We start from the raw sequence: 22,097 nt of genomic DNA on the forward strand, positions 1-22,097 counted from the left end.
TTTTTTCAAGCAACTGTTCATTTAGTTAATGTTAGACTTCGCAGTTAACATGTCTCATTTCATTTTGTTGAACTCATTAATCTGCCTGTTTTTTTCTTCTTCAATGTATTGATTTACGTTATCTGTGATCAATAGGATGTTGGAAAATTCTAACAAATTTCTGTCACGATTTCCCGAAATTACTCTGTTTATTATCGCATGCGGAAAAACGAAATGCAGCAAATCCTCACAGTTGAGAAGCTGGAACAAAGACATGTTTCGGTTTTTTTTGCTTAAAAAATATTGATTAATGGGTTAGCTCAGTTGATAGAGCAGGCGCACATTTATAGAGGTTTACTCCTCGACGCAGCGGCCGCGGGTTCGACTCCAACCTGTGGCGCTTTGCTGCATGTCAGTCCCCCTCTCTCCCCTTTCATGTCTTCATCTGTGAAAATAAAATGCCCAAAAAATAATCTTACTAATCTTAATGAACAGAACTAGCCTGACAAGCCACACCCACATCCTGGCCGCTAGGGTGCATCTAGATGTCTAGGCTAGAACAGAACAGTTCCTGATGAAGTTCCTGTCGATTGACAAATCGATTAATCAACGTATCACTCCATCTCTCACTCTCCTCTCATGATGATGCAGTTGCAAGTGCACATCGATTTGCAAATTTACCATTCGGATTAGGTTTTGCACAGGTAACAAACATTGACATATATAAAAGGTAACAAACCACAACGTAAAAAAAAGTGGACAAACTATGTCATGGTGACAGTTTCTGAATTACCGCAAACCTATTATGGCATTTCTGTACTGCAATTTCCTGTTAGCCAACTTATCGGCTGGCATATACCCTGATATTGATTTATCTCCAATGTGCTGATCGGCTTATATCTCTGTCTGTCTGGCCGATTTATTGTCAAGCTCTTGTCGCAATGTGATGCTTTTTATTACACAGCTGAGGTCCCGTCCATCAGATGGAGACAGAAAGTAGTTTATATTAAGTTATAAATCTTTGGAGGTGCAAAAGAGTTTCTCATCACCACAGCTTGGTTTTAATAGGATGTACAGAAATAATAGGAAAAATAATAATTAATTGTCCTTGAAACATCTAGAACATAGACTAGATCTAGTTTGCAGCGGTGGAATAGCAGTTTATGAAGGAATGGGATCACAAGTAAAATTACCTGAAGAGTAATTCCAGTTTAAATGTTGTCATTAGCGCAGAACATACAGCGTAGTTCTATGAGCTTGTTTCTTTTGTCTGCCTTTTGGCTGCAGTGCTCTGCATGGCACTGCTCGGGTCTGTACAGCTGCACTGCAGAGGCTTTTCAGTCTGAAGTAATTGAGCTCAGACGCTGTGAGCCATGTAGAGTGGCTGCGTTTGTATATCAGGGGTTACTTTAACTTGCCTGATGATGGAGAGGAATGATGGATGACAGGAAGGGATCTCTTTTATCCCTCTGAACTGACAGTTTACTCTCCTCTATCCACCACAATCCCATGTAGTAGATTGTTAAAGATTGATGTTTTGCATTGAGCTCTTGTTTTCAAGCCTGTACTGTATATTCTCCTCTCCTCTCCCACATTCAGCTCTTTTTTTCTTCTCTCACGACTCTGTGCCCACTCTCCGCTCCTTCTCTCTCTGCATCCTCTGCTCCTTTCCCTTTCTCCCAGCCTTGTTTCTCTCCATCTCCTCATCTGCCCCCCCCCCCTTCTCTCATCCTTTCCCTTCCCACTCTCTCCTCCTGACTGCCTGCGTCAGCCTGCTCCTGCCAGCGAGTGAACGCTGCTACTGGAGCTGCTGTACCCTGCAGAGAGCCGTGTGTGTGTGTGTGTGTATGTGTTTAAATGTATGAGTGTACGCAGATGGGAAAGCAACTGAGTCAGGGAGAGCTGCCTCGCATCTCTACTCTGTTACCACCATCCTTCACTCTCCCTCCTCTCCACTTCCGCTGCCATGGAGCTCCAGCAGGCTGAATCACAACAGCATCTACAGAAAGGGCTGAGGTAATACTGTGTGTGTGTGTGTGTGTGTGTGTGTGTGTGTTGTAGAGGGCTTTTGTTCTGCAAATGCCTGCATGCAGCCTTACAAAGTGCAGCATCGGGTCTACAGTGTAATGTGTATAGCCCCTTGTTTTGATTGTCAATGCCATCCCAGCATCTTCAACCTGGGGGCAAAGAGCCACATCTTCCATCATGTGTGTTAAAAAGAAGGTTCTTGGTCGTCTCCATATGTGTAGTGGGATTATGAGTGTTTCCTTGATGGCTCAGTTCCTGCTTTCGTCAGGTGCGCACACATATCACATGACCCAGATTGCAAGCAAGCACTAGACATGACTCGTTCCTCGCACACTGTGCATGTGCACAGTCAACTTCGACCCAAGCAGGCCTGTGAATGTTTTGTATTGTTATGATGGGCTAAGTCTGCAAATCAAAGCTAACCAGGCAGTGAATTATCGAAGAGTAAGCGTTATGTGACAAGTCTTGTGTTCTGTGTTTTTTGTCTTTAATGCATTGCATTGAAAGTTTCAATTCAGTAGCTCTGTCTGCCTCTTTAGGCTTGCATCACAATCCCCTCCAAACAAGAATCTATGTGTCTTAAAGGGGTAATTCACCAGAAACCAAAAACCTTTGTCCTCATGTACCCCCAATGGAATTTAGCCGTGTACAGTTGTCCACACATGTACTGTACGTAACTATGTCCACATTTCTCCTCAAAGCAGGTAGATGTGTATGTGTGTGCTGTGCTCCATTGGGCCAGTATGGAGTGTGTGTGTCTGAGAAGGTGGGCATCAGGCTCTGCTGTCATCTTGCTTCACACACTGGCCTTATCTTGGACAGGTAAGGCACACTGCAACTGTAACCTATATGACCTGTTCCTTTTGCTTAATTAGAATTCAAACAAAAATGACCCCAAGGTTAATGCACTGCACCTATTTTAATGACAATGTTGTTAATAATAGGTCATAAAGCTTCAAACAGTTAGCTTGGCTCTGTGCTGGAGTCTCTCCTTGGTTTTTGTATGGATTAAACAAATGAAATATAAGGTGTTAATTAGTGAACTTTGGATTTGTTCGTATAAGGATTTAGTTCATTTAGACAGAGCCATGCTAGCTGATTTGCCCCTGCTCCCAGTCTCTGGGCTAAGCTAACTGCTTCAACTTCATAGTTAAAAAAAAACGTATTTGACCACTGGAAAAAATGGTTCATACATTCATAAAGCTGGGCTGTCTTTGCAGTAACAAGGCACATATATTTTTGAAATTGGTGCTACATCACCAGAAAAAATAGAGAAAAGGGGCTGTGGTATTCCCTATTCCCTTTTAGAAAACCTACAACAACCAAAATGTTTATTTTCGGCCTCTGTGAAATTCGCTGCAGCACAGCGACTTCACTTCTTCCATCAGTGTACCAGCACCTATGGGCAGCACATATGAAAAACTGGGCTGGCATTCTCAATCAGTGACACACTAATTGAGGAATTTCAAACAGGAACAACATGTGGGCAAGGGGTTTCACACAGTTGAGAAAAATTGCTGACTTTGGGAGAGAAAGCTTAATTTAGATGAAATGTGGTTTTCTTTTGTACTTTATACATCTATTATATACACAAACTATATACTATACTACTATATACTATAAACTATATAAACGATCCCAAAAAAGCATAATAGGGGCTCTTTAAAACATTGTTAATTTGCAACTACTACCCACATTGTAATGATACAAAGCTGGTTGAAAATCAGCAAAGTAGTATCAATAATTTCATGTAACTGCTCAAATTCCTTTAACTTGTAATATTTGTGTGAGGTGAAAGGTTACATATAAAGTCATAAATATATAGAAATACATTTTTGCCAAGCTAGGTAAAAGTTGTTTTAACTTTTGTTAAATGTTCTATTATAGCCACATCAACACTAATCCTTTACTTGCAGGTGCAATTGAGCCCGCTCCTAAAATTGACGGACAGCACCGGGCATCTGTGACACTGCAGGAGAACATGACGCACTGGTTCAACTGCCAATCAGACGGCTGGGATCCCCGTGCCCCTCCCTTGCTAACATGGTACCTGAATGGGGAGCAGCAGAGAGAGCCACCGCCCAACCATGGGCGCCTGGTGATGACGTCGCAGGAAGGTTCTGAGGTCGTGAGACCGGCGACCAATCACAACAGCACCTTCTCGCTGCGGGCCAGGAAGTGGGACAGGGAGCTGGTGTGTGTCGCATCAAACCCCAGGACAGGAGAGAGCTACAATGCCACGGTCACACTCAATATCCAGTGTGAGTCCCTGTGAAATATTTCAGGACTGTAAGTGGACCCAGCTATTTTCTGTTTATACAGGGAATAAAGTTATTCCTCCTCTCCGTCTCCCAGTTCAGCCAGAGATCCTCAGGCTGAACGCCCACTACAGTGAAACCTCAGACCCTGGCCTCTCCCTGGTCCTCTTTGCCTTGGTACGGTCCAACCCGCCTGCCACCATCACCTTCGTGGACCAGTCCGGCCAGCTGGTGGCCAACACCTCAGACTTCCTCATCCTAGACTCGCGAAGCTACCCCTGGTTGACCAATCACACGCTGAAGGTCACGCTTGGTAGCCTATCAGGGAATATCTCGCTGAACGTCAGCAACAGTGTGGGAACGGTGCAGAGCAACCTCACACTGGCAGGTCAGTGATGGCAAATGGCAAAGAGAAACTGAGAACTCTTATGCTAAGCTCACTGTGTCCTAGCTAGCTTCATCTTTACCATACAGACGTGAGAGTAGTATTAATCTCGTCTAACTTTCGAAGCGAATAAGCATAATTCCCAAATGTTGAACTATTCCTTTAACTCCCTCTCTCCAGAGTTCCTGCAGTCTCGTGTGGAGGTACCTATGCTGGGAATAGTGACTGGGGGAGCCATGGCCTTCATGGCCCTCCTTGTCCTCAGTCTGATTGTTCTCTGCCTCATGCAAAAAAACAAGAGCAAGTCCTTTGGTAAGACCAGAGTGTGTCTGTGTGAAGTGGGCAAGTCAGCTAGAAAATGTGTGACTCTAGCATTGTTGTATATAACACTAATTCAGCAGGATAATACATCTCCTTGTATGATGTTACAGATGAGCCAGTGGAGATTCTGATGACCAAGAAAAGGTAAATAAATGAATCAGACTTCTGTCAGTGAAATCAGAATGGAGAGCAAGTAAAACATGCCAACAGGATGGGTTCAAATCCAGTAGATGGATATGTTTTGGTAGACAGTGTCTTTTTTTTTTTTTTACCACCAAGTGGTGATAAGTGATGAAAGTGTCCACTGTAATTGTAATTGATATCAGATATGTGGCTTCTTTAAGGAAAAATGTGAAATGAGTGCAAGTCTGATCCTGTTAATTGGTAAAATTAAAGTTGTGAGACTGACTAATGGAAGAACATTGATTTTGTTCAAAAATGTCACTGTCTCTCATTCTCTACAAGTAATAGGTTTATCTAAGATGTTAATTTGCAACTTCATATTAACTGTCCTTGGAGGCTCATTTAAAGAAATTCATTCCCTTTTTTTGCTTTGAGTCAGAGGAGAAGATCAACACCACTAATGTCTATACAGTAAGTATGGAGCTACAGCCAGTGGCCGGTTAGCTTAGCTTAGCATAAACACTGGAAACAGGGGGAAAGGTAACAAAATCCCCCCACCCTGAAGGAAGTGTGACTGCGCCAGGTCAAGAAATTATCTGGCACATGAACCCTGTGAAACCAACAACTTAATTTCATTGTACAATCCTGTATTGTGTAATGACAATAATAAATCCTTGAATCCTTTTTGTACGGATTAAACAAACAAGATATAAAGTGTTACGTAGCAAGCTTTAGAGGAGCTGCTAAGTGGATTTTGTTACCATTGGACAATGCCAGGCTAGCTGTTTCCCCCTGTTACCAGTCTTTGTGCTAAGTTAACAAGCTGCTAGCAGTAGCTTCATATCAACATTCAGCAAGAAAGTGAATAAGCAAATTTCCCCAAACTGTTTGATTGTTCCTTTAAAGTGTCACATATTCAGTCATGACGCTGCGGAGCGGAGGAGGGTCTGGCTAGTCCACGCATCATTCCGGGATGGGAGAAAAACGTGCTCTGGTTTATTGGCATTTCTTTAAAGCAACATTATGTAACTTTTCCCGCTTCGGTCCCCCTACAGGTTGTCTCATTGGAACTACAGCTTGCGCTAAAAGTTACATAGTGTTGCTTTAAACCAATCACAATCGTCATGGGCGGCGCTAAGCTTCGCACAGAGCCGCTGTAAGTCTAGCTAGCTGTCTGGATTTACCCTGCAGAGATCTGAGGAGCAGTTAACCATAGTCCTCAGAAATCAACCAGAGTTTAAAATTCCAACACAAAGAAAGCGAAAAGGAAACGGACATCGGTGAAAATACATGCATCCAGCGGAATTTCCTGCGGCACCGGAGCAATCCCGGAAGTGTAACGTCAAGGATATAGACTATATTACACATAATCCGCCTGTCACTGTTGAGAATGTAAACTTATTTGAGGGTTAAGGCTTTTATGTTAGGTAAGGGTTTTTAACCAGTGCGATATCCCCAATCTGCTTTTATAATCACTACAACTACCTCCCTTTTATTGACACTACACTGGCACTGTATCACACACTTATCTAATAGTTTCCATCTCAGCATCATTAGTGGCTTGAAAGGAAAACACTGATGAAAGCATGTTTGTGCTCTTATGAATATTTGATGTCCATCCAAGTTGATAGCTCTCCTCCATATTTCCTTCACAGCAGCTCAGCCAATCTAAAGACCGATAAGACCTCCATCCCCAGAGAGAACATGTCTCTGCCTTCCAACATGCAGCTCAACGACCTCAACACTTTGAGAAAAGGTACGAATTTATGGAGATTAAAAAGACCCTCACCTCATACACAGATAAGTGGAGCTTTAGGGGCGACAGACATTGGCCTAGTACAGTATATATTAAGATACACTTGCAAACTCATGAGATGGTACAGTATGCTAGTTTTGCTGAGTTATAATAATGGGTCACAAGATGGCAAAAGTCTGGAGATAAGCTCAATTAAAAGTCAGTCAAAAAACACCACTCGATACAAATACTTTAGTTCTTTCAACAATCAATGATCAATGCTAAAGGTTGGCAAAATGGAGCCTTTTACAATAGGATGCCTTGCATGCTGAACTATAGAGAGAACAGCGGAAGTTTTCGTGTAAAATGCAATAAATTGCTGCCCAAGTTTCTTATGAGCAAGCAAGTTATTACTTCCATATTTCCTACAGGTCTTAAACACAGCATAAAATGGCTGTTTACAGCAACTGACAGTGGGTCCCAGACTCTCAGGGGCCCCAATTCACTGTGCTTCAGTAGTTTGTGCTAATGTTTTAGCTCCCTGGCCCCCTAATGGGTTAATCCAGTCACGCTTGTAAAAAAAATACAGAAAAGCGTAACAAAACATAAACAGATGTCCTTAATATTAGTTGTTTGTAGTTATTTGTGAGTCCTCACTAAAATAATATGATAATGCAGTTAAAAAATAAACTTCTAAAAAACTTGTATAAACTCGTTTGTTTTATTGTCTCAACAGAACAGAGGAACATCAAAATATATTAAAGTTCTGATTAATAAAATGTATAAAAATACAAACTTAAGATATGAAACTTAAAGTCCTTTGAACAAAAAGACAATAAAAACAAATAAATAATCAAAGAGTCTTGCCCACAGGGACGTTGTAAAGTGCCCTCTGGTGGACAAACTATGCAACGCCAACACTCATAACATGGTCGAAGGGTGTTTCTTCCGTTTTTATTTTATTTTTTAAATATTCAATTATCAGAATCATTTGTCATTTGTATATAATACTATAAATGATTCTGATGAATGAATATTTAAAAAAATAAATAAAATATTGGCCATTATAAATGCCGATACCGATAGTTTGGAAAATGCCTAATATCGGCCAATAATATCGGCCCGCCGATATATTGGTCGGGCTCTAATGCAGAGTAACATCCCAGACACAACAGATATATAGAGACCTCGGAAGTTGTCCTGCATGGCAATGATACATCTGATTGTCATCAAATGGGATTCAATGTCAAAACGATGCACTCCAAATACATACAAGTCCAAACACTATTGTCTTATTCTAAAAATAACCATGATGGTATCACATGGATGTGAGGAAAGATACATATGGTTTCACTAGGGCCTGGAGAAATGCCTTATGAACAGCTTTTACTCCTAAATAGTTAAACATTTTGAGAAACACGCTTATTTACTTTCTTGCCCAGAGTTAGTTGAGTAGATAGATACTACTCTCTGACATTAGATTTGTATCAATCTTCTCATTTTACCAGCAGCAAGAAAGATTAAGTGTATTTCCCAAGAACTGTCCCTGCAAACTAATCCATATACTTTTCTTTTGCATTCTGCTGTGTATCCATTCTTTTTGCATCATATCTTGTAGCCCGAGAAGCCGCCCAGCAGAACATTGTGGGAGAGAAGAAAGAGGAGGAGGAGGAGGAAGATCTGTCTTTAGCCTATGCTGCCAGAGGTCAGGCAAATACACTCCGATACTGTTGATTTTTTTTTGTAATTCTTATTTATACTTTAGATTCAGTGTGGAGGAACAGCAGTGAGTGTTTTATTTTTTGTGTTTTCTCTAAATGCTTCTCCCCCCGTGCCCCCCCCCCTTTCCGCCCTTATGATTCCCAGGTTTTGCCAGATATCCGATGGTGGGCTACATCTATAAGGTGAACAGCACAAGCAGTGAGGAGATCTGGCTCTGACTGACCTCAAAGTTTTACACACACACACACAAACACACACACACACACACACACACACACACACACACACACACACACACACACACACACACACACACACACACACACACACACAAACTGTACGTGCATGTGTAGCTATACTTCCAACGGTGCAGCTGTCTAAGAGAAGACCCAGAGCAACTGCCATTCAGTCACTGAACCAATCATCAGTCACCTTTAAGCTGGACCAGTATTACTAGGAACCAGAAACTAGCTCTGTCTATCTGGGCCTCATACAGTACCAACACACTCTGTTTCTCAAGTTCATACATGAACTTGAATTCCTTGTTCACAAAACAAAACTGTCAATGTTTTTTGTCTCTCTGAATCAAGTGCTGTGGTCTACACACCCCAGGTGTGATGTCTCAACAATGCAATGCAATGAACGCTACATAATAATGCTCATATTCTGTATGTTTCGACATGATTTCCACCTGTAACCACATGTTCATGATGTCCTCCTCCCTGTTGCATTACTTGAATGCATTAATTGTTCTATACTAACACCAGAATGTCCAAGATAATCTACTGTACGTGCGATTTGACATTTTGACCAATAATATTCAAATAAGATGGTACATATTTAAGGAGTACGTATTTGTATATGGACATGTAACATGTCATGTACTGTATATTTGTATGCATATGTATATGTGTATAAAAGAGGACATCTAATAAAGATAATAGCGAAATTGTATGAAGTAAATGCTGGGCTTGCTGTGGGTTTTCAGGCGCTCACCAGGGGGTGCTCTAAGATATTTTATATGATGGAAAAAATGGAGGATAGTCATGAGCGTGATATGTGTTTTTGAGTGTGTTGTGTGGTAGTGAAAGCATTGCTGCATTTGGTGAAGAGGAAATTTGATACTCTGCTTCTTCTTTTTTTACAATAGCAGGTGCAGGAGACAAATAATGCAAGTTTGACTGTGTGTGTGTGTGTGTGTGTGTGTGTGTGTGTGTGTGTGTGCGCTGTGTGTGTCTGTGTGTGTGTGCGCGCGCCAGGTGTTAGCTCTAGGTCACAGGTTGTTGTGGCTTTTATTCAGACAGGAACCAGAGTTGTGTTGTGGGAGCATCTCTTTGCTTTCTCTCTCTGCTGCTTCTGTGCCGAACAGGGAATGTATTCTGCTACACACAGCGGGACAAACACTCACAACAAGCAGGGAATTAAAATATTAATGTGAACACACATGGTTGTGTTCATGTCTTTGCTTTACCAGCTGGAGCTGCTCTACGCATCGCACACAAAAACGATCAAAGAGCAAGTAGCGTTCAGAGTTAATCAGTCTTTTCAGTTAATATATGGCTGGTAGTGACTTTATTTTTATTGTCAATGTGAAGATTTTCCTTCACAGATTGCTGCGCATGGCTTGGAAAATGTGGAAGCTGCTTTGACGAAATTAAGTATGGCAGTATAAGGGTTAAATGTACAGTGAAATCAATCACAAGTTTCCACAATGGTGTTACATTTTAAATCCCTGAACATGCATAACAATAATATAAAGTCCTGTTCAGTGGTTGATAGAGAATTAATTAACAATTCACTGCAGTTCTCCTGGTGCCAATGTAGTAAATATTACAGGCCAGGTTCATTTAAATCCACTGACAGTTACATCCTGACATCAGCAGCGGAGCAAATAATGAGATCCTTTACTTGACTAAAACTAGCTGTAAACATACTCCATTACCAAATAAAAGTCCTGCAGTACTTCAGTACAGGTAGATATTGTAACATAGAAAGAAAAAATGGCTCAATTATGTTGATTGCTATTGCTTGTGAAATAATGTAGTTATGTAGCACTTCATTGTTGCAGTTAGTCAATTTGGAGCTAGTTTTATCTTTAATAGCGTTTTCGTATCTAAAACAAAGCATCGTGATGAAACATGTTTTTGTATATAAAATCTTAATTAAATATTAACTATTAGTAACAATAGCTGTCAAACAAATGTATTGGAGTAAACAGTCCAATATTTCCCTCTGAACTCTGGTGGAGAAGAAGACTAAGCGGCATGAAACGGAAATACTCAAGCAAAGAACACTTCAGTACTTAGATATATTCCACCAGTGTCATTTGCTGCAAGTTACAGAGACAAAGAGTCCCCCAGATGTAGAAATCAACAAAGCCTGCTGGGACAGAAAATAAACCAATCACACTCACTTCCTTCACTCACACACACACACACACACACACACACACACACACACACACACACACACACACACACACACACACACACACACACACACACACACACACACACACAGAGCAACACTTCAACAGACGAAGACTGGATGCTTTGACAACAGGGACACGGCAGCTCTTTACTTCAAGGTCAGTACTTTTCAAATTTCCTGTGGGTATCATATTGTATTTTTAATTAATCACAGATTGTGTTGCGCACCAGTGTATGCGTTGATGGGGACCAAATATTACAGTTCATTTTAGTAAAATCATCTAAACCCAAAATCTGAAATCTAATTATAGATGAGTTAATATTAGTCTTGCAATAGCAATTTAAAAATATTTTTTTTGTCCGTCATCATCAGTTATCTGTTATAATAGGTTGAATAAAATGGTTGACAGGGAGCAGAAAATGGCGCCCTTCCTGTTTTCTGTTGCATGTTCTCTCTGAAATATCTCCTTCTGTCATCAGCCGAACTCAGAGGAGCAAACACACGATGAAATGCCAATTAGTTTTGCCAGCCTGTTTGCTGCTGCTTTGGACACTGACAGGTAGGTTTTGTTTTAATGACATGGAATCAAAAGGAGGAGAAACTGTGTTCAAACATCTTACATCAGTTGGGTTTTTAAGAAAAAAATAACATTTTATTATTTTAGCAAATTGTTCGCCAATTTCATTAAAGTAAATGGGTTTATGTTTTTTTCCTCCATCAGCATCTGTCAGTTGTCAAGATAAGGCTGAAGGTAAGACGACTGCTTTAACAGTTTTATTAAGTTGCATAATATCAACTAGCAAGATGCCTGAATGTATGTTTATATCTCTCTTTTTTTCCTCACAGATCCTAAAATTCTAGTGAAAGAGGCCTCTGGTGGGCTTAAGTTGACTTGTGGAGAAAATAATTTTTTTAAAAATGAATTAGAAAAAGAGGTCTTAAACGGATTCTTGCCATACGCCGATAACAACACAGGGGAGTACACATGTACATACAACAGTACAGATGGCGGTGAAATAGTTGGACCAAAGATCTATGTGAAATTTCGAAGTAAGTTCTGCAGAAAGACTTTTTTTGTTAGGTTTATGTGTACTTTTATTTTATTAGCCTACAAGTATTTACACTGTTTCAAACACAGTTTATTTTTTTTATAGTAATCATGCTTACAAAATGTCAGATTCTCAAGCCACCGGTGTGTGTGTATGTGTGTGTCCAGCCTGTGACAACTGCATAGAGCTCGACCTGCCTTCAATAGTGGGAATAGTCATTGGAAACGTGGCAGCTACGATTGTGATAGGAGTGGCTGTCTATCTCACTGCATCTCAGAACCGGATCGGTCCAATCACCTCGCACAAGAAAAGTAATATCTATCTATCTATTTATCCATCTATCCATCTATCATCAGTCATTCATTCATCCTTTAGTAAAAGTAGCAATAACACATACAAAAAAACAAGAAAAAGTCAGGCATTCACAATTTATTAACTTAAATAAAAAAAACAAATCAAAATGTGTTTGTAACTTAACCCCGTTTGTTGATTTGCTATATTGATATTATCAATACATCTATCCTCAGGCTCTGATAGACAGCCAATTGCAAGCAGCAGAGCTCCCAATGTGCATTACGAGGTAAGCTGAAATGTGAAGGCATATCCATTTCCATTATGCGATTATCACATTTAAAAAAAATAATTAAATGATAAACGAGTCTTTTGATCTTTACCCCACTGTTCCTTCCTCAGCCTCTGAAACGTCATCAGAAAGACACGTATGATGAGCTTAACAACAGAAAATAAAAGGCGATTCGGCCTGGGACGCAAACCCCCCAACCCCCCAGCTGACAACATACTCTCCATGTTTTCCTTTGCTACTCCAACATCTGCAGGAGGGAAAAGTCTGGTATCTGGGATGGCTGTCGCTCCTAGCCTAATGTAATTTGCGCTGTATGAAACTGTTTTAGATTTTTTTCTTATCATTTAGCTTCACCATGCCTGTAAGACATTACTCTTACGTAAAAAAGACCACTCACATAATGAGTAACTGTTAACCTTCTGTATGTTATAATTCAGTGTTTATCAGTCTTTGTTCTTGTGTGTAGTATTTTCATTCATTATCTATGTTTTTTCTCTTTCTGTACTGTAAGTAGGGCTACAGCCACCTCGTATCATGACTTAAAAATCAAGTGTTTATTTTAATTTCATGTATCATTGTTATGATGCAAAATAAAGAACTGAGGAAAAGAAACGTGTGCTGTCTTGTTATGCTGGTAGCTATAACCAGTGTTGGAAAGTAACTTACTCAAGAACTGTACTTAGATAAAGTTTTGAGGTACTTACTTGCTACTTCTGATGTATTGTGCTTTTTAATGTTATATATATTTTGTTCTGTCAACAACGATTAGTAGTTTACTTACTTTTCAGATTACGATTTTATTTAAGATTTTAAAATATATGATAATCTTATAAAAATAACGCACTGTTTAAGATTAAGCCAATGGCTCCCACCTTGTTTGGTTTGTGACCCCTTAAAAAAAGCAGTGTCTACTTGGGGCTCCACAACAGAGACATTTCCCCTCTAAAACCACTCAGATGGTTTCTTTTAAATAATTGTTTGAGGCTTAAAGAGGTCTAATATCCAATATTTCACAAATAAATAAGAAAAGAAAAAAAATTTAAAAACATTTTTTAAACAAGCTGTATATTACAATTAGTTAAAAGTAGCTCCACCTTGACCAGTTCTAACAGTAAAATGCTGCTTACACTTTAATGCATCAATATTAATCTTATAGCCTAATTTAATATATAATAATATATCAGTCACAGGGGCCAATTTTTCTGCATATGGCTTTATACTTATGCATAAAACATACATTTCCATATATAGATAGATTCTTTATTATCCTTTACCAAGGAAATATGTTGCCACATGTCAGAGGGAACAAAACTCCCCCTGCCATAACATACCGTTTTCAGGCAGGGGCCGGTATCTACGGCCAGAGGGATGCAGCGTAAATGTTGTTTTATGCTTTTGCGTCAACTCCACGCCGTCGCTCCTACAGCGTGGTGACCCTTTCGGAGTTCTGCGTCGGGGTTGCTTTGCATCGCGGTACATTTCACCGCCATAACGCTAGGGGGTGTGTGTGCAGTGTTGGGGAGTAACGGAATACATGTACCGGCGTTACTTATTCAGAATACAAATTATGAGTAACTGTATTCTGTTACAGTTACAATTTAAATAGTTGGTATTTAGAATACAGTTAGATTGTTGAAATCAATGGATTACATGACGATACTTCTCTATTTCACCAGCTTATTCACTCTCTGAATAAATAAAGGCAACTCCATGCATTTCCCAGAAGCCCCAATATGAAAACGAAAAAATTTGTTATTTGTGTGATCACTGTAGAGGTAGAGCCGGAACTGGCACAACAGAGCCAGGGCAGGAATGCATTTCTATCTTGGAAATTCAAACCACATTTCACATTAAACAAAGAACAGGGAGAACGAAATATGACTGTGCAGTGCAACCTCTGCTTGCCAGCAACCAACCTCCTTTCAGTGTCCAAATTACTCCACCTCCAACCTGAAGAAGCATCTTAAAGTAAGTTTTTTTTTTTTATTAGCCAAGGGTAGTCGTCCGCTGTAGTTTTACTTAGTCACCTTGCTATTTTATAGTTGAAGTGCGACTTTAAATTCTCCTACGTGCTGATTTATTAGCCCCAGAGCTGTTGAAAGACTGACTAGCCCCATAGTATGCAGTTCGGGACTACAAATACAAAAATCTATCTGCTTGTTCAGGTACACATTCAGCCAGTTGGAACAGAAGAAAACACCAGAATAGGCCTGTTTAGTAAGCTGTATGTGATGTCCGCTTTCCTACACTTATAAAATGTAATTCAATGTGGAAGTAATCCAAGTATTCAGAATACGTTACTCAGATTGAACGGAATATGTTACAAATTACATTTTTGGGCATGTATTCTGTAACGGAATACGTTTTGAAAGTATCCTTCCCAACACTGTGTGTGTGGTGGTGTCGCCTGTGTCTGTGTCACTTGCTCACCACCAAAACGGTACTCAGAATGGCAAACCCCATAGACCGTCGTGCTAAAATATTAATCTTATTTGTTTGGCCTTTTCTTGCTTAGATTTTATAAAAAGTATCGAGAAATAGACACAGTTAAATCCACTGAACTAGTTACTGTAACCAGAAAATAAGTCTGAGGTTATTTGCAAGGTGTCTGCCAGCCAGTTTATGTTATGTTAGCGAGCAAACTTTAGCACAACCGCCCACAAAGTACTGCTTGCTGGCGAAGTGCTAATTTCAAAACTTTACTGACATATAGACACTTTACAAAAGGATAACCCCGTCATTGTAACCAAAATATGTCTGAGTTTATTTGCAAAGCTTATGTCAGGGAACTAGCATGTTGCTACTCCCCACAGTAGGCTTGAAAAACCGACTATCACCACACAGGACGAGTTGACTAATCACAGTCCTTGTGGTCTGCGTCGCCTTGACGTGAAGTTACAAATTTTTTAAGGTGCACGTTGAGCTACGGCACAGGGCTCAGAGGGGGGTTCGCGGCGACGCAGAGGGGTCTGCGGGGGTACGTCGGCGATTCGACGCAGACGCATAAAACAGTCTTTAAGAATGGGCTGAGGATGTGCTATGATGTGAGCTCTGCGTGTGATGGCTGTGCTGTTGAGGTCTGAGAGGTTAGGGGTTGGGAGCCCAATAACTGGGAGGCGTGTTATGATTTTATAGCAAAAGTCATTAAATTTATTTACATTCAAGAGTTACCTCGCTATATAGTAGTTTTCATTTTCAGTGTCGGAGTCTGCCATTTCCGCCCTGGATTCTAACATGCATTAGTCCAGTGTTACTGATTGTAACATTTTCTCATTGATGTCAGCCTCACTGTTTACTGCTCACTCACCTACAGCTGTATCGGAGCTGCATTAAGTTACCTGTAGTTTCAAACCGACCTCTAACTACCTGTGACTACAGGTGTTGCCAAATAAAGAAGTAGATTTTAGGTACAATACTGTACTTTTATTTTCATTTAGGTTGTTTACTAACAGTGGAATATTTTTAAATTGTTGTATTTGTAGTTTTACTAAATGTTCTGAAAATGTCCTCCATCACTTGCTGTTGCTGCTGTATTTCATTACCATCTTTTAAGGTTGATAATGTTTCAGAGGTCCATTTCAGTCTGCTGTGCCTAAGATATGAATAGGTGAAAATATACTGTAGAGAGACAACAAGAGATAGAAAGTATTACACAAGGTTGAAGAGGAAAGCAGAGCTGAAGATGGCAGAGACAGAAAGGTTAAAATAGTAACAAAGAAGAGGAGGACAGACTATCTGAGAGGAAGAGGCCCCCTCCCCCACCCTCTCATGTCAGATAATCCTATAGTTTAAATTCTTTGATCACTGCTCAGATTTCTTCACTTTCTTCTTGGCATTGCTGTGACAAAGCTACAAACTGCTGTTTTCTACCAGAGGAAGAGGGTAGAGATCAAACAACGAAAGTTAGACAGCTCCACTCACATACACAACCCTGATCAACCCACGCACACGCAAACACACACACACATACACACACTAAACCAATGCACACATTTTTACACACTCACACACGTTAATGTACATTAGTGCACAGCTGTTCGCTCATGCAAGCACATACACTTGTTGAGCAGATGTAGGTCTGTGTGGGAACGGTTTGACTCGGGTTAAGACAGTCAGATAGAGGAGCACATTGTATACCACCCCCTCCCCCTCCTCTATCTTTTTGTTTCTCTCTCACACATACAGCTGATGTTAGATGAAGATAACTGAACAGTAAGTGGGGGTATGTTTCCACTAAACACTACACCTTGGAGCTGCATGCAGTATGCTAGAATTATTAATCATTAGTAGAAGAATAAATATTACATCATGTTTTTCACTTTCATTTCCATCAGTACAGCTGTGCTCAGTCACTGCTGGGAAAAACTTGACACAGAAGGGCAAAACTTGACACAACATTTCCATTGTGCGCCCTATGGGTATAAAGTATGTTTATGCACTGAGACAAGTTTCGGAGATTTATGTTTCCAAAGAGAGCATGTCATGTTACTCACACCAAGAGACGCTCTATAGTAATGAAAACACATTGATGGCATGTGGGTGTGCTACGGATATATGGGCTGCGGTTCATGAATCGCATACAGTTATATTTGAAGAAACATCTCAGTATTGTTTCCGGCCATGAACAAAGAAGAAACAGAACACTGCTGACTGTGGTTTATTCATCAGTGACATGTGTGTGTGTCCATTGCAGTAACAAGGAGATTTACACAACAGATTAGATCGGAAAAACAGACAAGAAAATGCAGTAAGCGTCTTGATGTGATCAGCAAAATGAGTTTGTGCAGAAATGTTTTACATGTCTGACAACATAAACATATATGTACAGAAAACATGTATTCGGGTATCTCTCTATTTGACACGACAAAGTGATTTTTTATCTATGACACTATTGTAAATTAGACTCTCAGCCAACGCTGTATATTACAGAGTCAGTACACTACAAAAACATATACTGCATAGACTCAGTGATCACTTTATTTGGGTACACCTGTACAATCTAATGAAATCCAGCAGCTCTGCCATAAATTCTATCTTAACGACGCTGATAATATTAAATGTTTGGGACGTTGAAAATGTGTTAAGTCAATTATGTTTATTAGTGAGGTCCTAGGTTAAATTCTAGTTAATGAATCTCTCTATTTACATACATGAGAAGGGAAGGATATTAGAAACACCTCTGAATATAATGCAGTCCAGTATAACAGCACTTTTAACTATGATCTCAATGCTTCATCATATCATTTAAGGCCGACACCAGTTGACAATATCAAAAGAACATTATCTGTATATTATGTATATTAAGCAGAAGTACCCTGAGGTTGGGACATACTCATGTACAGCAACACACAGAACCAACATACCTGTTTCTCAGAATAATCCACCATATACACTGACAACAGTTTTCATGTGGACTATTTCTTTGGAAGACAGTAAGAAAGTAGTCACTAAGTAGTTTTTTAATGTATTTTTAATTTTTAAAATTTGTAAATACTGCGAGGATCCCAAATTAAATGCCATTCAGCTCTGTTGTACCACGGTGGTGGCAGCATACCTGGACAACTTAAACCTGAACTACATTGCCTGGCTATGTAATATATTTTTTTTGCCATTTGGGTCAAGCGACCCTCTAAATCCAAGAGAGCAAAAGCCAGTGTATGCATGCTACTGGGAGCATGACTGATGTTCGTGTATGTATTTTATGAATGTCGCCTTCGCATGAGCAGCCTTTTAACCAGTGACCCAGAGCAGACAGATGACTTGTCTTTATCCCATCCTGTTGACGACATCATAAGCATCATGGGCGCGAGTGCGAGGATTCAGTGGCTGCCAAAAAAAACAACATAAACAACATTAGGTCCATCATAGAGTCATATAATTCCATACATTTGGGAAATGTTTTGTTTTAAGATGGTTAATCACAGTACACAATAAAACCATTAATCACAGTCACACTGGCTTCCAGGGACATTTGTAAACTTTGTCAGGAAGTAGAGTTTTTAAAATGAAATAGAGTATATTAACTTAGAAAATGTAATTGTTTGTTTAAGTTTTAGCTTCTTTTTTTTTTAGTTAGATGAGAAGATTTTTAAATTTTATGATGGGTTAAAAAATTAGGTACCCATACAACTAAACTGCATTCTCAATTATGTGTTGAGTTCCTGGATTACTTTTGTTTCGACATGTCTTCGTACAGTACCAGCGTATGTTTGGAACAGCTGCAGTTGTTTTGTTTTTTTGGGGGCTTTTCCGCCTTTAATTTTTGACAGGACAACTAGGTGAGAAAAGGGAAAGAGAGGGGGAAGACATGCAGGAAATTTGTAACAGGTCGGATTCGAACCCTGGACCTTTGCCAGGACCCCTGGACCCATCCTTCAACCCCGACCCCCAACTATACGCAGACTTTGAACGCAGACTTGTAGAAACGTATTTGTGATACATCAAAAACAAACTAATCTGGGACAAAATACATGTCCCTTGCGTAATTAAGAATGCAGTTTATTTGTATGGCAACATGATTTTGGGAAGACAGGTCTGTCATCAAACTCTCAGTGAGAGATAATATTAATGTATTTCTCAAAATAACTATTACTTAAGTTTTTAAAAATGAATAGACAAAAATCACCCTGTCTAACTTCAAGTAATTTTCTTTTTCCATGATTTTTTTGCATGAACACTGGAATCCGTGTATCATTCGTTCTCAATTTTCAAAATAAAACCAAAAAGCAAAATATTACTTGTTTTCTCAATACTCCTTTCCAAAACCAAAAATGTAAACCTTTTAAATCCAACCCTCTCTCGAGTCTAATGTCATATTATTGATGCTTCAGTGATGCTTACTGGCCGCGTCTTCTGACAGTCATTTCCGACCATTGGAAATCTCGGCGTTTTGCCATCGTCAAAAAGCTGCATAATATGACCGAATAATCCTCCAGTCCTGGACAATGATGTTACTGTTTCTTTTTGTATTAGTATGTTTTGTACTATACCTGATAGTGTCCTAGTAGAGATCACTTCCGGGTCACGCAATTTGTGTCAGTTGAAAATATCAAAATTCAATGAAACTGTTGTCATAAGTTTTTTCCATTTCAGAACAAAATCAGAAATTGGAAAAACAAGTCATTGTCTGTTTTTTTTATTTTGGTTTTGAAAACGAATATTGACAAAAGTCATCTTTTGCTTTTGGTTTTATTTAAAAAACGCATTGACACAGATTATGCTTGACGATTTACAATTTCTGGTTGAAACATGATTACCAGTTACTGCTGCGCTTATTTTAACTAGACATGGAAAAGACAATATTTTGAATGCAACAAAATGTAAAAGTAAAATGCATCTGAAAATGAAGTGCACAATACCTACCGCATAGTCAGGGTGTGGGACAGGTGGACCCTGGTGGGGGCCTGCTGGACGAGCAGGAGCTACAAGATAATGACAGAGAGATCAGTGATATTTCCAATCACTTGTGCTATCAGACTTTACTTGTGGTTGGTTGTGCATGCAGCTAAATGATGCATTGCCTTACCAGTAAAGTGAGTCCCTACCCAGGAAGTCTAACAGAATAGGTCTATTACAAATAATTGAAATAGGAATTGCAAAAGCTGCATCAGCTGCATAAGTATACTAGATATACAATTATATTTCCCAATTGCTGATAGGTCTCACAGAAAAATCAACATGTATCAAAACTCAAAGATGCATGAAAAGTGCATCGGTCCAAGTGACATAGGTAAACTTTTACTCAACTAAGACATGTAAAGTAGTTAACCGCTGTGTTCTTTGTGAACTGCTTGAGTGCATACCTTTGGAAGCTTGACTAGGTCCAGCTGAGTATTTCTTCTTGGTGTACCTGTAAATGACCATCATCACAAATGCTGTCCCCAACACGTCCAGAACAATGGCCAGCCCAACCACCCACGAGTCCAGCTCAAAGCAGTTTGCACACGCTAGAGGACAACAAACAGCAGTAAACGAGTGAAAGCTCAGTAAGGATAACTAACACAGATAAAACATTGTGATAAATCATGCTTTTTTTTTTAACTCACCCTTCCCCTTCACGTAGAAATAATATGTCTTCTTTAATTGACTTCCTTCAACAGTAACGTATTCACAGCGGTATAAGCCTTTGGAATTGCCATCATAAACTTGTGTGTACTCTCTCCCATTAAAGACAGATTCTTTCTTGAACCAATTCCCTTCACCAGGACAGGTCATTGTGAAATTTGCTCTCCAGAATGTTACTTGTCCTGTAATAGGACAGATATTAAGTTAACCTCAGTGTACTGGCTTTAGGTTGTCATTTCATCAGGACCCTTCTTCCTCATTACTTTTCAGGGAGAATTGAGTATGATCAGACAGCTGAGGTGGGTTTCCAAGACTCAACTCACTTCAGTCTCAAATGATGTTTTTTGTTCTTGTGTTACTGTGCATTACATCATGCTAATGTCTTATATACACATATATTGAAATATTTCCAATAAGTAAAATACAATACAACTAGTGATTAAAATAAAATGTATCCAAAGTTATATACTTTTCAGGCAACTACACTACAAATAAGTAGTAGACTACCAAATACACCACTGGTAAATCAGAATAAAAGAAGAACACAGTACAGTGGGGTGAAACAAACAAAAATGAATACATCACTTTTTAACATAGCAGCTAGAGCAATTAAAGCATAGAAATGAAATGAAGTAAATTGGAAAAGTTGCTCTTAAATGTTATATATGTTGTCAGAATGTGTGTTATCATAATTCCAAACCAATATTGAAAGTTTATGACTTGAAAAATGTTATGTAAAATAAAATACAATGAAATGAACTACTGATATTTACCTTCAGCAGCCTTCACAGTAGCTATGAACAGGAGGAGGACGGCGAGCGTGGCCCGGACACCCATGCTGTTCATTTTCTTAAGACAAACTCTGTTTTTTGTTTGTTGTTGTTTCTTGAGCGTTTTACTCTATAGATCAGGTTAGTATTGTAATGTATTACAATACTGTAGTAATGTATTCACTACAAGATATTAACAAACACTACGCTGCCTGTTCAATAAGACTAACAGATTAAAAGAAGTAGACGTGGTGGTTCTCCCTCTGACTCGATCTCTCTCTAAGCACACACACACACACACACACACACACACACACACACACACACACACACACACACACACACACACACACACACACACACACACACACACACACACACACACACACACACACACACACACACACACAAACACAAACACACGCCCCACAGGAAGCATTTTTTGAAGATGATCTCACGGTTAAACCTCAAACTGAGTGAATATGGTGCATAGAAATACTCCTTTATGTGAGTCCTGACTGATTCTTTTTGCCAGAAACTTAAAATGCATAACTCATAGTGCTTTGTATCTGTGCAATCAAGCTGGACTTGACTTTATGATTTGATTCAGCAATAATTCTTATGGCTCATGTTTGTAGAGTTGAGGTCAA

At 39.5% G+C, this 22,097-nt stretch overlaps 3 protein-coding genes across 5 annotated transcripts; 2 read left to right on the forward strand and 1 right to left on the reverse strand.

Moving 5' to 3' along the window:
• The first annotated feature begins 1,669 nt into the window (after positions 1 to 1,669).
• Positions 1,670 to 9,514, forward strand: LOC120570259 (transmembrane protein 25). 3 transcript variants are annotated; one of them, XM_039818516.1, is made up of 9 exons: positions 1,670 to 1,995; positions 2,709 to 2,829; positions 3,924 to 4,268; positions 4,363 to 4,653; positions 4,831 to 4,962; positions 5,082 to 5,115; positions 6,753 to 6,850; positions 8,448 to 8,534; positions 8,696 to 9,514. In XM_039818516.1, exons 2-9 carry the CDS (start codon positions 2,751 to 2,753, stop codon positions 8,767 to 8,769), a joined length of 1,140 nt encoding a protein of 379 aa, XP_039674450.1. In that variant the 5' UTR covers positions 1,670 to 1,995; positions 2,709 to 2,750; the 3' UTR covers positions 8,770 to 9,514. The 3 variants fall into 3 exon arrangements, with proteins under 3 accessions (XP_039674450.1, XP_039674442.1, XP_039674458.1); XM_039818508.1 differs by having other exon boundaries at positions 1,678 to 1,995; positions 6,750 to 6,850; XM_039818524.1 differs by lacking the exon at positions 2,709 to 2,829 and having other exon boundaries at positions 1,682 to 1,995; positions 6,750 to 6,850.
• A 1,560-nt stretch (positions 9,515 to 11,074) lies between these two features.
• LOC120572492 (T-cell surface glycoprotein CD3 gamma chain-like) lies at positions 11,075 to 13,225 on the forward strand. Its single transcript, XM_039821834.1, has 7 exons — positions 11,075 to 11,137; positions 11,463 to 11,540; positions 11,703 to 11,732; positions 11,828 to 12,031; positions 12,198 to 12,341; positions 12,558 to 12,610; positions 12,724 to 13,225. The coding sequence occupies exons 2-7, from the start codon at positions 11,486 to 11,488 to the stop codon at positions 12,775 to 12,777; spliced, it is 540 nt and encodes a 179-aa protein (XP_039677768.1). The 5' UTR covers positions 11,075 to 11,137; positions 11,463 to 11,485; the 3' UTR covers positions 12,778 to 13,225.
• Positions 13,226 to 17,254: 4,029 nt separating this feature from the next.
• Positions 17,255 to 21,721, reverse strand: LOC120547993 (T-cell surface glycoprotein CD3 epsilon chain-like). Its single transcript, XM_039783867.1, has 5 exons — positions 21,451 to 21,721; positions 20,659 to 20,859; positions 20,416 to 20,559; positions 19,976 to 20,034; positions 17,255 to 18,439 (listed from the first exon to the last, which is right to left on the reverse strand). The coding sequence occupies exons 1-5, from the start codon at positions 21,521 to 21,523 to the stop codon at positions 18,380 to 18,382; spliced, it is 537 nt and encodes a 178-aa protein (XP_039639801.1). The 5' UTR covers positions 21,524 to 21,721; the 3' UTR covers positions 17,255 to 18,379.
• Between the last annotated feature and the right edge of the window lie 376 nt (positions 21,722 to 22,097).

Source organism: Perca fluviatilis, chromosome 2, assembly GCF_010015445.1.
Source record: "Perca fluviatilis chromosome 2, GENO_Pfluv_1.0, whole genome shotgun sequence".
NCBI classification, from domain to species: Eukaryota; Metazoa; Chordata; class Actinopteri; order Perciformes; family Percidae; genus Perca; species Perca fluviatilis.

What these genes read in the sequence shown, in the direction of transcription:
- LOC120547993 (XM_039783867.1), bottom strand. Translation starts at nt 21,523, where the DNA reads ATGAACAGCATGGGTGTCCGGGCCACGCTCGCCGTCCTCCTCCTGTTC. An exon ending in TTTCTACGTGAAGGGGAAGG is followed by an intron (nt 20,560 to 20,658) that starts GTGAGTTAAAAA and finishes GTTGTCCTCTAG; the next exon opens with CGTGTGCAAACTGCTTTGAG. An exon ending in TCCCACACCCTGACTATGCG is followed by an intron (nt 18,440 to 19,975) that starts GTAGGTATTGTG and finishes TTTTTTTGGCAG; the next exon opens with CCACTGAATCCTCGCACTCG.
- LOC120572492 (XM_039821834.1), top strand. Translation starts at nt 11,486, where the DNA reads ATGAAATGCCAATTAGTTTTGCCAGCCTGTTTGCTGCTGCTTTGGACA. An exon ending in GATCTATGTGAAATTTCGAA is followed by an intron (nt 12,032 to 12,197) that starts GTAAGTTCTGCA and finishes GTGTGTGTCCAG; the next exon opens with CCTGTGACAACTGCATAGAG. An exon ending in CTCCCAATGTGCATTACGAG is followed by an intron (nt 12,611 to 12,723) that starts GTAAGCTGAAAT and finishes TTCCTTCCTCAG; the next exon opens with CCTCTGAAACGTCATCAGAA.
- LOC120570259 (XM_039818508.1), top strand. Translation starts at nt 2,751, where the DNA reads ATGGAGTGTGTGTGTCTGAGAAGGTGGGCATCAGGCTCTGCTGTCATC. An exon ending in ATTCTGATGACCAAGAAAAG is followed by an intron (nt 5,116 to 6,749) that starts GTAAATAAATGA and finishes TTTCCTTCACAG; the next exon opens with CAGCTCAGCCAATCTAAAGA. An exon ending in CCTCAACACTTTGAGAAAAG is followed by an intron (nt 6,851 to 8,447) that starts GTACGAATTTAT and finishes CATATCTTGTAG; the next exon opens with CCCGAGAAGCCGCCCAGCAG.